This window comes from Monodelphis domestica, chromosome 2 (genome assembly GCF_027887165.1).
Source record: "Monodelphis domestica isolate mMonDom1 chromosome 2, mMonDom1.pri, whole genome shotgun sequence".
Taxonomy (NCBI): Eukaryota; Metazoa; Chordata; class Mammalia; order Didelphimorphia; family Didelphidae; genus Monodelphis; species Monodelphis domestica.
Genome location: NC_077228.1, coordinates 458,073,268 through 458,087,292, shown reverse-complemented (window position 1 = coordinate 458,087,292; position 14,025 = coordinate 458,073,268). Strand labels below are relative to the sequence as shown.

Below are 14,025 nucleotides of genomic sequence, written 5' to 3'. Positions count from 1 at the left end.
AGAAAGTTCCAGGACTTTTCCAAAACATTCACACATGCACACAAGCATACACACAAACATACATGAACATACATACATCCTTTGTTTTTAACTTACAAAGCTATGTCATTTTTTTTCTTAGCAATTACAATTTTCTAATGTACTTCCCAATGTACTTCCCTAAAATACCTTAACCTTGCTACAATTTTGATGTTATTTTTCTCAGAATTTCTTTATTATCATAAAGAAGTATCTTCTCATTCTAGACAAATTACTGCACTCCTTCCTTTAAGGGGAGGAGGGGGGAAAATGAAACACTTTCCAGTCCAAAACATCTAAGTTCTCATAAAATTAAGTTTTTTCAAACCTAGAAGTACATAAAATAAACAAAAACAAAAAAAAAACCACATACAGAAAAGTATTGTTATACAGAAATTTTTATATTGTTATATACAAGTGTTCCTTTTTTTTAAAGAATGAAATGACCTTAAGATCGCTAATTATGCAAAGTTTAGGCTTTACTAATATGAGAAAATGTCACACCAAGAAATATAAATAAAAAATAAATATAAATAAAAAAGTTTACCATACAAAATAGCTCCACATGGTTAGAATACATACACTTAATACTACCCTATGTTTTTTCAAATAATTATTAGATGATAAAAGATTAGCTAAACTATTCAAACAAGGTTTCTGAAAATTCCAAATGTAATTTAGAGATAAAATATTCACAGTCAATGTCTTCATAATTCTTAGAAACAGGAACAAAATAATGTGCTATTAAAACTAGAAAAGTCTAAATATGTATATATGCTTTTTTCCCCATTTAAAAAAACAACATACTATATTTTGTATCATTTATACAAAATATAAAAGAACTATCAAAATTTTAAATCTGTTCAATAAGCAACTGAAACAAAAACTATTCCCAAGCTTACTGGGGATAGTACCAATGTTAGCTTACTGGTAAAATTAAAAGTTTATTTTTCTTTTGACATTCTTTATTTCTTCTATCTCCCAAGTCTATAAGAAATTATGGCCAATAGACACCATTTTGCTAAAACACAGTTGCTGACAGTCATTATATTGCCTGACATCCCCCCAGGGCAGACCACACAAGTGTCTGAACATTAAGTCACCATGGCAATTTCCTAATTAGGTCATTGTATAATTAACTATCTTTAGCACAATCCAAAAATTGCATTAAGTATACTATGCTTAGTTAACTATAGTTATACTTCATTATTCTTGTTTATGAATTTTTCAAGGTGTATAACAACCTAAAAATTTCACCAAATACTATTCCAATGCCAAATCAAAATGTGGTGGTAACCCTAATTCCCAGAGACAAAAAGTCAGTGAGGCACAAATTACGGTAGGTTCTCCCAAGTTAAAAAGACTTTAAGTATCAAAGATGGAACTGTATAAGGAACAGCCTAATTTGGAGAGGCTCATCGACAGAGTCATAGGCCAGAGATTTCCAAAGTGAGGACCCTGTACTAATCCTAAGAATATATAATGAACCAATCTGGATGGGAAGATGGATCCATTTCACTCTCCATTCTATAATAGAATGTCTCTAATAAAACCATTATTCCTTTATTCCTCAACCTCTCCTGAGGGAACATTCCTATGGATGCTGGCTGTGCAGGTACCCTCACCCCCTAAATCCTTCCCAATTACCTCCTACCTAAGGCAGGTCTCTTCAGTGGACAAGCTTTGCCTTCAAGAGTCAGTAACTGATAGGAATTTTGCTTTTACTTTTTTTAAAGTTTTGGGTCAGATAGTGAACCTTCATGATGTGGAAAGGAAAACTAAGACTGAGGAACCATCGTTTAGAATGTTGCCAGGAGGGGGAGTGGCAGTTGGAGCAGCAGAAGGGGTTTGTGGGAGTGAGAGCTGGAAAAGGGGTCTTTGCCCTGTGAACTTGAGAGAGGCAGGTGTTAGGACCAAAGTTCCAGATCCCAGCCTGTGGTGACACAGCCTTGCCTCCATTTCCCTTGCCCTGAAGACAGAAGATTCCTGACATCTTTAAATGATCGATAAAAGAAAACAAAAGAACAACTGCTGAAGGGTGCTGATCCCTTGAACTTCATGGAGTCACCCTGAAGACCCATCCCATCCCCTGACCTTCCCAAGAAGAATGCTTGACATCTGATTAGAAAAGGATAGTGACAGTGATTAGAGAGGAAGGAGAAAGAGAAGCTGAAGCCTGAGCCATTTGGCTAGGCTGAAGAAGGAAAAGACAACCTGTTGGGTCTCCTATTCCCTCTCCTCAGGTTCAGCAGCCATCACTTGCCTAATCTTAGCTTGGGCCACATTCCCCTGAAAATGATTCAAGAGGATGAAAGAATAAAGAAAGGGACAAACTGGGAAAGAACACCTAGCCACAAAGACTTTCCTAAAGCATACATAGCACAGGAAATATCCTATATGAGTTCATTTCCTTCTTTAAGCCTTTAATAAATTCAAACACCTGAAGCATCTACTTAATACATGCCAAGCACCATGCTATAGATGTTTAGACTATAGAAATGGAAAAACATGAACAACTTCTGCCCTCAAGGAGATTACATAGTTCCTCAAGGAGACGATGGCATTAAACACAAGTGATACCAAATAAAGCATGAAAGCCAAAGAAAAGCTTCTAGAAAATTGGCTATTAACAAATTTGAAGAAGGACATGAGTCAAGGGAGATTTCATAATGAAGATAGCTCCTCAGTAGGGTCTTAAAGAATAGAAAGATTTCAAAAAGAAGAGGAATCCAAATATTCAAAGCTCTAGGCCAGAAGAAATGTCAAACTCTAATTCAACCTCATTGTATAGATGAGGAAACTGAGACCTGGAGAGGTCAGGTGTGTTGCTCAAAGTCACAAAGGTAGGAAGTAACCAAGTCAAGACTAGGAACCAAGTCCTCTGACTGGAGAGCCAATGGTTTGGTTTTGAACCAGTTCCATATTACCTCCCTCCCAGGCACAGGAGACAATCATATAGGATCAAAAAAGGGAGAATATGATCAAAGAACAAATGGCAAAAAAAAAATCCAGCTTAGCTGGAACAAAAAGTAAATAGTGTATAAACTAGGATCTATATATTTGGAAAGTTATTTCAGCACCAATGTAACAGATGGCTTGAAACGGGCAGGGCTAGAGACAGAGAACAAGGCTTTTCTACAGGCAGAAGAGCCTGCCCTATAGTATAGTGTAAGAGGGGAGAAAATTTTAGATGCCAAAGGTACAGTCAAAGTAGAATTAAAAGAATTTAGCAACTAACTGGATGGGGATTAGGTCTTCAAAAACCTGAATTTGGGTCTTAATTTGAGGACTGAAACCAATGCCTTTTCCTCCTCTTTTGCTTTTTTTCCTTGAAAGTTGAAAAAAAATCATTGATTACCTTTAAAGTTGAGACTTAGCTTCTAGATCTAAGCAAAATTTGCTAGCCTTGTTGTATAGTATAAACAAAGCTTTAAAGACATACTTAATAGACAATTTTCAAAAATAAAATTTTACAACTTAAAAATTTGGTAGGTTATTTCCTTCTGTCAGTGTTGGGAGTTGATTCTTCAAAAATAATCCTAAATATTTATGATATATCAAAATAAACTTCCCTTACAACAATGAATAAATCAACTTATGATTTTAAAAGTTAAAAAGAGAAAATTAGAAATCTACAGTTCCATTAAGCTGTCAAAACAACATAAGGCATTTTCCTACTAAAGATAAAAATAAAGCAATGGGACAATAACGGTGTGGAATTAATATTAACTCATGGAGGAGTAGAAGTTTCAATAACAGGGAGGTAGTATTAAATAATTAGCACTTAATCTCATATAAACATAATAGCATAAGAAAGCAAAAGCATAAATCACTAAATAATTCTAACAATTTAACCTCAAGACCTCAGTAAGCAGCTTCTAGCATAGTACCTTGCACAAACAGGGCACTTAAATGTTTGTTGAATGATATGTTGAGAAGACTCTGCCAAATGATTCTGGAGTAGCCATTGAATTCAGTTCAACAAACATTGCCTATTATACCTACTAATTACATGGTACTAGACTCGATATCTTTCTGGTACTTGAAGTAAGGTGTCCTCCCACATTACAAAGATAAGAAAACTCTCCCACTACCACCAGGTGAAGATAAAGTGGATACATTCTCCTGTCACAAACTTATCTGATAGATCAAAGTAATTATGCTATTCTATGGTAGATGCAAGCAAATTGCAGTATATAACCAATGAGACACTAAAGAACATGAGTAAAAGACATCATCAAGAAATCATAGTATAGAAAGGTGAACAGATCACCTGTAAAAGGACAAGAGATAACATGATGGATATCCAGGATAAGCACCACTGATACCCTTCCAATTGGCAGAAGCCCAAGGGGTTAGTATAGTAGGACATGGGCAAGAATCAGACAGAATAGGCAAGCATTGGCTTTGATTTGCATCATCAGAAAACTTCCAAAGGAATGAGAGCATAGATCCATTTAAGTGCTTAAAGATGCTAGCTGGCACTAATCAAGGGCAAGGACTCACCAGGCCATAAGAATCAACCTGTTCTCATCTTATTACTGTTGCTGGAAAACCACTGTTCTACACCATTTCTTAAAGACCTCTTCCCTCTTAAGAGTCCATGGAGCTTCACTCTAATCACCATAGTCTATCAACTTGTATGATGTTGTCCTCCTTCCTAGATTCACAACCCTAACTCACAATCTTTCCATATGTCTTGCCCAGTCAAACAACTAGTAAGTGTTTGAAGTCAAATTCAAATCTAGTCTAGAGAATTTCCTATCACAGTAAGTCAGCAACCAACTTAGATTTAAGAAAGATAAAGAGGATAGGAGCAAAGGAAAGTAATAGAGAATGAATTCAAAGCCTGGCACAATTCTTAGAATGGCATAAGGCTAGAGCAAGGAAATAGGACAATAAAAAGGGTTTGCTTTGGTTTGGGATTTGTTTTTCTTAACTCATGGCAGGAGGGAGGAAAGAAGGATCAGATTGGCCAACATTTGGGATGGACAGAGTAACACTGACAACAGATAAAAGGAAGGCAAAGGTAGCTGCCTAATTCTTACTTTGCTTACATGTTCTCTGCCAAACAGAATATCACCTTTGGACCAAAAAGAGACCCAAAAACAACTAACAGGGATTTGAAAGTCAAGTTAAGGAAGAAGATAGCAAGGAGAGATAATTCAAGTCACTTGGCTCAGATGAACGACATCCTCAAAGGCTTGAAAGAGCCGGAAAACTTAACTGCTAAGCTAGGATATGATCATTGAGGAACAGTGGAGAAAAGGGGACAGTTATCCCAAGTCTGAATAAAAGAATGTATTGTCCTAAAATTCAAAAGGGAATAAAAATAGTCTGTAAACAAGAGGAAGAAGAATTTAACTCCTATTTCTTTGAATATTCCAAAACAAAATATGGAAAAGACAGAAAAGGAAACTGTGATTATAAAAAAAAAATAGCATGGTTTCATCAAGAACAGTTCATGCCACAATAACTGTATTTACTTTTTTTTGACAATTATTAAACTGCTAGATTCAGAGGGATGTTGTAGTAAGAGGGAGGATAAATGGAGTAAAGGAGGGACACCCATTTTAGCAAAGTGCTCAATAAAGTATTTCATTAAAAATAATTTTTAAGTGTTTCTAGAATAATGAAAATTGAGTTAAGACAGTAGCACAGGTATATTTATTTGAAAGTGGTCAAATGCACAGGCTCTCTACATGTACCCTTCATCTCATCCTAATCCCTTTCTTTCCTCTTCAGCATAATCCCTTCAATAAAATCACCTCTATCTTCAACCTCTAATTTCTCTCAATCTCCTCATTCCCTCACAACTATCTAAATATGTTCAAGTTTCCCTCATTCTTTTTTTCAATTACATAGAGATATAATTTTTAACAATTGCTATCTGGAATTTTGCAATTCAGATTCTCTCCGTCATCTCAGTCTCTTCTGCTGATTCAACATATCCCCAGCTGTAAGTATATATGTTCTAGGACCCCCTCTCTCATCTCTAGACAGTCTTGGTGACTTCACCTCCCACTGGTTTAATTACTATCACTATAGAGATGATTTACAGATCTAGTAATCCCTTTCTATTTCCCGAGTTTCCAGTACCAACTCCCTAGTAGGTGCTTTCAACTAGATGTCTCAAGAGATATCTCAAACTCAACATGTTCAAGATGAAATTCATTATTTTTCCCTCAAAATTCACCCCATACCAAATGTCTGTATTTCTGCCAAGGGCACTACCATTCTTATAATTTGCTAAATTATATAACCAAATTCAAGCCCTCAATACACATCTTGCTTGGACTATTTTGCAAAGGTCTAATTGTTCCAGCCTTAAGTTTCTCTCCATTCTAATCTTTCCTCTATAGCTGCCAAAGTGATTTTCTTTACATGTAGATCTGACCACATCTCTCCACCATTCAATGAACTTCAGTGTTTCCTATTGCCCCCAAGGACCAAATAAAAATTCTATTTGCCCTTTAAAATCCTTCCCAATCTGGTATCAACCTTTCTAGTCTCATCATGTTATTTCCTTCCCACATTAATGTCCAGTCAAATTGGGTTGCTCACATGACCTTTCATGTTAGCTGAACCCTATGTGTAGGATTCACTCCGGCCTCTTGGATCCCTTTAAACTTTAACACTCAACTGATAGCAACTTCCCTCTCTCCCTTCTATTTAACATGCACATACCCTATATAGAGCCTGCAAACTCCTTCAGAGTAAAGATTTTAATTTTTAAAATATCTCTTGTATACATTCCTTTCTCTCTTCTACTGAACTCTAGCATAGGCCCTCAATACCTCAGACTTGGACTATTACAATAGCCTGCTGGTTGGTCTCACTGCTCAAATCTCTACTCATTCAATTTCATATTCCACTCAGCTATCAAATTGATCTTCCTAAAATGAAGAGCATAATCATACATCCTCCATTCGATAAACTCATGTAGAGCCCTAGTGCCACCAAGATCAAGTATAAAATCTTCTGTTTTGCCTTTAAAATGCTTTATAAGGGGCAGTTAGATGGCTCAGTGGACTGAGAGCCTGGTCTAGAGTCTGGAGGTCTTGGGTTCAAATTTGACCTAAGACATTTTTCTAGTTGTATGACCCTGGGCAAGTCACTTAACTCTCTTCTGTCTTGGAGCCAATACATAGTATTGATTCTGACAGGAGGTAAGGGTTTTTTAAAAGAAAATTATAACCTGGCCACTTCCTATCTTTCCAATCTTCTTACACCTTTACCCCACCTCCAACATATTTTATAATCCAATCTAGTTACACTAACCCCCTTGCTGTTCCTCATACATGGCACTCCATCTTGAAACTTAAAAAGTATTTTCACTGGCTGTCTTCCATGTCTGGACAGCCCCCTCCCCTTCATCTCTGCTTTCTAGTTCCATGACATTAAAGTCCCACCTTCTGTTAAGAAGCTTTTCCCTGGCCTTCTCTCTGAGATTGCTTCCAATTTATATTGTATGTAGCCTATATGCATAGTTTGCACGTTGTCTGCCCCATTAGAATACGAGCTCCTTGAGAATTTACTTTTCTTTGTATCACCAGGACTTGGGACAGTACCTAGCATATAGTAGGCACTCAATAAACACTAGATGATTGACTGCCATGCATTGATTCTTTTTTCTAGGTGTGAAGATTACAGAATGAATGGGGAGAAAAAACATTGTGCTAAGCACTGAAGACACAAATAAAATGGCAAATCGGCTGTCAATGAACTCACATTCTAATAAAAGACAATACATAAATGAAGTTTCAACTGAAAGTCAAAAAAGAAAAGTCCCATGGTTCTTATGGTACAGTAACAAAACAGATGGAGTGCATCTTCTTTAATGCCATTTCCATTAATAAAATCATCAGTTTCTGATGTTGAGCTATTTTATAGGCTAGAAGTCAGGCTTGCTGTAGATAGCAGGAGTGCTGCTGTTTCCAAAGCCCCTTCCAAGTCCATAATTCTGTAATTGTGTCTTGTCTCTTTCCAGTCTATCTACCTCCTTTATAAGTGCTCCAGGGGCTCCTTCCTGACAATTTCAGTCTTATGTTATCAATTATGCCCCCTCCCTAGCTTTTTCACTCTCTCTTTCACTGGTTCCTACCTCCATGCCTACAAAACTGAAAAAGTCTTCCCTTGACTGTGTCAACCTCTGAAACTGCTATCCTGTTCAACATCCTGTTACAGTCAAGCTTCTAAAGACTATAGTGCACAACCAAGAGGTCAAAGTCTGAAAAACTCTGGAATGCCAGGAATCAAATTAAAATGTAATTAGGAAACATTTACCAAAATCAAAAATGCAATACAATTTTAATTTGTGGTTTTCTAAATCAATAAGCCTGCAGAGATCTGTCTCTATTTAAATTTGACATCACTGTCTTGATGGGTGTCAATTTCCTTATCATCTACTCCTCCCTTTCTTACAATCAGTATTAAATCTTCACTACAACTAAAATTACTCTCCCAAAGGTCACCAGGGATCTTTTATTTCCCAAATCCAAACACCTTTCTTCTCCAGTTCCTTGAATTCTTTGAAGTATCAGAAACTAAAGATCAGCAGCCCTATCAATTATCAGAAGTATTTTATTCTCTGATATTCTCTGAAAACGATATGCTTTCCTACCTACAGGAATGATTATTCTGGATCACTTCCAGTCCGCTTTGTCCCTCCAACCTCTCACTCCCTGGCCAGGTAATTTCCCCAAGATTTTGTCCTTCACTATCTTTTCTTTACATATTTTCTAAGATTGCAATCTCATCCTCAGCCACAGTTTAAACAATCTTACCTCCTCCAAGAGAATTCCCAAGCCACAACCTCCAACTCCCATCTCTCTCCTGTACTTGTTTCACATACACAACTGCTAGCAAGACAGCTTCATCCAAATGTTTTCAAAGACCTTAAATTCAACATATTAAAAAATACTTGGTGACTCTAGGTAAGTCAATTAATCTGTTTCATCATCTATAAACTGAGGCAGCTAGTTCACTTCCACTTTAAAACTATACTCTTATAAAAATCTGATCATATCCTAGAAAATCTGAATCTCCTCTTGATCCTCTTTTTATTCAGGGGTTCCCTCCAATATCAAGCATTTGTCTCCCTCCCTCCCTCTAAAAAGGAGAAACAAAACCCTTCTGGCAAAGCTATACAGTCAGGCAACATGAATTCCTATATTAGAGGCACTTAGGTAATAGAGAATTAAAGAAGACCTGAATTCAGAGATGGCCTCAGAGCCTAGCCGTATGACCCTAGGCAAGTCACTTAATCTGTCTGCCTCTATTTCCTCAAATGTAAAGTGGAGTTAATCATACTCATTATAAGAATCAAATAAGATAATATTAGCTAAGTGCTTAGATCAGTGCCTGGAACATAAGTGCTATATAAATGCTTATTCTCTTCCTATCCCTTGTATTCCCTTTCATATTGGCCACTTCCAAATACTGTTTCATTATGCACATTAGTCCATTATTACCTCTCTGTCAGGAATTATTCTTCATCATGAGTTCCACAGAATCAGAGTTGATCAGAATTAAATATTTGAAAACTATTATTTTTAAATGCTGCTGTTGTTGTTATATAAATTGCTCTGCTTCCACTGACTCAGTTCACAAGTCTTCCTAGGTTTCTCTGAAACTATCTCATTATTTCCTGAGATTCTTGGGGTACTATCATATTCCAAGCACCATAATTTGTTCAATCCGGTGAAAAGTTACCTTGAGTTTCTACTTCTTTGCCACAGTGTTTAGCACAGAGTAGAAGCTATATAAATATTTATTCCCTCCCTTACCCCTTTTCCTCTTTCTTTGATCTCATTGGGGTAGAGGCCTAGTGGTAATATTTCTGGGTCAAAAAGTATCACTCTCCTTTTTGTTAATATCTCTATCTTCCCAGGATGTAAACTTAGAAATCATCTCTGACTTCCATTTTCCAAAACCCCCAACATCTGTTGCCAAGACACATCAACCCTATTTTCCTAGTAATCTCTTTCCCATTCATCCCCTATTCTCCAATACCGTGCCTACCAACCTAAGTCTATTTCTTGCCTATATTAATGCAATGGTCTCTTGACTGTTAAAGAGGGGCAACATAGGTCAAGGGATAAAAAGCCTCACATAGTTAGGAAAAGCTGGGTTCAAGTCTTAATACTCACAGATACTGATTGTATGATCCAGACTTCAATATTCTTCCTATACAACCTCTCTAAATGATACTAGAAATCTAAACTCCCATTTTAACAAAAAGCTACATTGCAGATCAAATAATATATTCAACAAAAATCTGTTTAAACACCATGATTATGAAGGTATTTTTGTTGCTGTTCAGTCCTGACTCTTCTAGACCCCAATTTGTGCTTTTTCTTGGCAGAGATTACAGTAGCAGTTTTCCATTTCTTTCTCCAGCTCATTTGACAGAAGAGGAAACTGAGGTTAACAGGGTTCAGTGACTTGTTCAGGATCATACAGCCAGTAAGTATCTGAGATCAGATTTAAACTTGGAAAGATGAGTCTTCCTGACTTCAGGCCCAGTATTCTATCCACAGTCACCTACCTACCCCTAATAAAAGTATTAGCCAGTGCTAACAAAATAGTTCTGCTGTATTACTTTGCTCTCAGTTTTTATAAAGAATAACTTCATAATAAAAATAAGTACACATGTAAATTTAAAAAAGCTTGTGAATCTAACATTTCTAGAACATTTTCCTAAACTCAGCTTTCTTAAGGACATGAATGGCAACAGATTTCCATTACATCCCAGGCAGAAGTAAAATACATTTCTTGTAAGTTTGATGCTATAATTTTATTTTTTAAAGTCCAATTCAAAAATACTTAAAGGAAAGTTTAGTGAAATGGAATACTGGATCCTATTCAATGGAGTTTACAAAATTAAATAGCCAGCTAGTCAATAACTATTTCAAACACACCCTCAAATTACTAAAGCTTTGAAAAAATGAACATTTGCATTTTAATAGGAAACGCAATTAAAGGTTATTTCTCACTATTCCAAATTCACTTTATTTACTATAAATATGATTTAAGAAAGTAAATTTTGACACAACTGTATAGCAGTACAAAGGCAGGTGGGTAGCTCTATGCATAGAGCACCAAGACTGTAGTCAAGACCTAAAAATCCAATCTAGGATACTTAACATACTTAACTATCTGTGTAACCCTGAGCAAGTCACTTGGCCTTGTTTGCCTTGGTTTCCTCGTCTGTAAAACGAGTTGGAGAAGGAAATAACAAATCTCAGTATCTCTGTAAAGAAAACCCCAAATGGGGTCACAGAGAAGAAAAAACATAAGTTAAAGTAATTTTTACTGGAGAAATTATCAAAACCAGAATTCAGTTCTTAAACTGTTGAAAAATTCCAACAAGTTAAAATTCAACAGGTTGTGTTGAGGAAAGAAGAAGGTGCATTTTTAATTGGGGGGTGGGGGGGTCCTTTTAAGAAAAACTTCAAATGTGGGCCAAAATTCCTTTTATTCGTTTTCCTTTAAGGAAAAAAATTCCCGGGAAAACAAACTATGCCCTAGGGAAATTTATTTGCTATTACAGGTTTATCTCTTTTTGTAAACTGTCTGGCTTCCTCATCAAAGAGCAATTCAGGGGAGGGGGAATGTCTATCATTTTAAAACAGGAATGAAAGCAATCTAGTGGGAAGAAGTCATAGTTTTGTCCAAGACAGCAGAAAAGCCAAATGCTATTTAACTTCCTCCCAGAAATGGCACCCAAACGCTAAGCCACTTGTTCCACTTAGCAAACCTCTCTAATTGGGGAGAAATAAAACCACAGTCGTCCCAATCGGCTGTAAGCGAGCTCAATTCTCCATCCACCAAGAGCCCAGAAAGCTGCACAGGTGGGAGAAAAAAGGGGAGGGGCCCGGCCCGCTCTCCGCCTCCAGAACGCGGGAGAAGGCCCCCTGAGGCCTCGGGGCCGTCTTCCCAGGCTGGGGACCCCGCGCGTGCCTCGACCAGTAGCCTGGCAAAGTGGGGAGCCCCCTCGGGGTGGGGAGGAGGAGCGCCCCGACCAGGACACCCCTTCTGAGATCCCTCGGGGAAAGCGGCTAACCTGTACCCCACCCAGCCCAGACTCCCAGTAGGCGCTGAGTGCACTAGGCTACAGGGAGGGTCCATGGGTTTGTCTCCGAGGGGTGCCAGCCGGGCCGGGGCTGCCCAGCTGAGGCAGCAGCGGCCAGCGCCCGCCCGGACTCAAGGAAGAAGGAAAATGGGCGTGTAGAGCGGGGCCTCGGAACAAAGCCCCGCGCCCCCTCCGCTCTCTCCTACCTGGGCGGGGGACACCGGGAAGTGGCTGGGGGGGGGGGGGGGGGGGTTACGGAGACCGTCCAGGCGCGGTGCCATCTCCCTGCCCTAGGGAGGAAGATGGTGAGCCTCCTGCCCACACAAACACCTCTCCGGAGGGACAATAGGGTCCCGCCCCTCCCCTCCGCCACCATCCCCTCCCCAGACAGCCCCGGGATACAAAGGAAGCCAAGGCGCAGGCTGCCCCCGGCCCGCCCGGGGCCAGCCCCGAGATAGGGTATGGGGAGGAGGGACAGGAGGGGGTTGAGGGGAGAAGGAGCAAAAAAAGAAGGGCGAAGAGAGGAGGGGGGACAAGGAGGAGAGCGAGGAAAAGGGGAGAGGAGGGGGCTAAGGGAAAAGAAGAGGAGGAGGCAAAGGGAGAACGAGCAAGGGGAAGGGGCACCCCCCCCCCCGGCTGGGGCTCGGGAAGAGAACCGCAACAGGGGGCCTCTAGGCGCCTCCGCCCCCTCGACCCCCAGCGGGCAGAGAGCGCGGGGCCACAAGCAGGGCTCGGTAGAGGGGCTAGCACACAAAGAGAGCGGGACCCTCCCCAGCCCAAGAGGCTCCCGGCCCCAGCTGCCCGCGTCCCCACGGACGTGTAGCGCCCCCCTTTCACCGGCTCGCGGTCCGGTCCCACCCGGCCCCTGGCGGAAGGGAAGACAGAGGAGGGGAGGGGGCGCGCCCCTCGGCTCGCCCCGCACTCACCCACAGCTCCGTGCCCCAGCTCATGGCGGAACTCGAGGCGTCTTAGGCGGTCAGTCAGTCGCTCGTTCGGTCAGTCCACCCGCTCGATCGCGGTCCAGTCAGTCAGTCGTTCCTTCCCGCTCAAAGCTGCAGCCGCCGCCGCCACCAGGTTCCCCCGTAAGCGAGCGAGTGAGAGCGAGACCAGACTGGAGAAGCCGCGGCCGCCGCGTCCCCGCCTCCTGGAGGACAGGGAGGGAGACAGGGAAGGGAGGGGGAAAATGGAGCGGGAGCGCCGCGGTGCACGCCGGGATCGGGGAGGGCCCCGCGCCGCACAGCGCCGGACCTGGAGCTCCTCACGGGCCCCCGCGCTCTTCAGGGACTGGGATATGCCTTCTTGGCACAATCCCCAGCCCAGGGGCGGCGGGAGAGAAAAAAAAATTTTTTTTTAAATTCCCCATCCCTTCCAAATTCCCAGCCCCGGGCTCCGAACCCGCCGCTGGGGAGTCCCATCCCACCTCCCCTTTCTCCTCCAAAGAAAGTGCGGACTAGAAGCCTTGAAATGCGTTTCCTGGTGTTTGTGCAGGCGCTATTAACGTTATTTCTTTAGGCTAGTTTCCTCTTCTACTTGCCCAGGCTCTAAAGAAGCTCGCAGTCCCAGCCTTGGAAAGCGCTTCGGGGACTATCGAGTACATCCCACCCCAGAGGAGCTCCCTCTATCCCACGCATGACTAGTATCCTTCGAGCCTTGGCTGCGAGTGGACTGAGCCCTCTTTCTCCCGAGGCTCCACCTTTGGACCGCTCTCTTTGTTAGGGAGTTTTCCCCACCATCGAGCCTAGATTTCATCTTTGCAAATTCCTCGCAGAGTTTAAAATTCTGCCCGGTATGGGTTGGCAAACCTAATCCCTTTTCCATATGACAGCTCTTAAATTAATACACGGAAACAATTAGCATGCCCTACCTCGTTTCCCACTGGATTTCCCACTCCCAGAGACGTCAAGACTTATTTATGCGGGGCTTTTCGAATT

At 40.7% G+C, this 14,025-nt stretch overlaps 1 protein-coding gene across 6 annotated transcripts in view; it reads right to left on the bottom strand.

Annotated features, from left to right (window-relative positions):
• FNBP1L (formin binding protein 1 like) overlaps window positions 1-13,751 on the bottom strand; it is a 112,351-nt gene extending 98,600 nt beyond the window's left edge. For 2 of the 6 annotated variants that reach the window (XM_007484985.3, XM_007484986.3), the window contains exons 1-2: window positions 13,021-13,269; window positions 8,805-8,915 (exon numbers count right to left, since the gene is read on the bottom strand). In XM_007484985.3, the coding sequence (XP_007485047.1) occupies window positions 8,805-8,846 (42 nt within the window). In that variant the 5' untranslated portion in view covers window positions 8,847-8,915; window positions 13,021-13,269. Of the gene's footprint in view, window positions 1-1,672; window positions 1,924-8,804; window positions 8,916-13,020 lie in introns of those variants that run through there. The other 4 variants (XM_007484987.3, XM_056819093.1, XM_007484988.3 and 1 more) reach the window with 3 other exon arrangements.
• Between the last annotated feature and the right edge of the window lie 274 nt (window positions 13,752-14,025).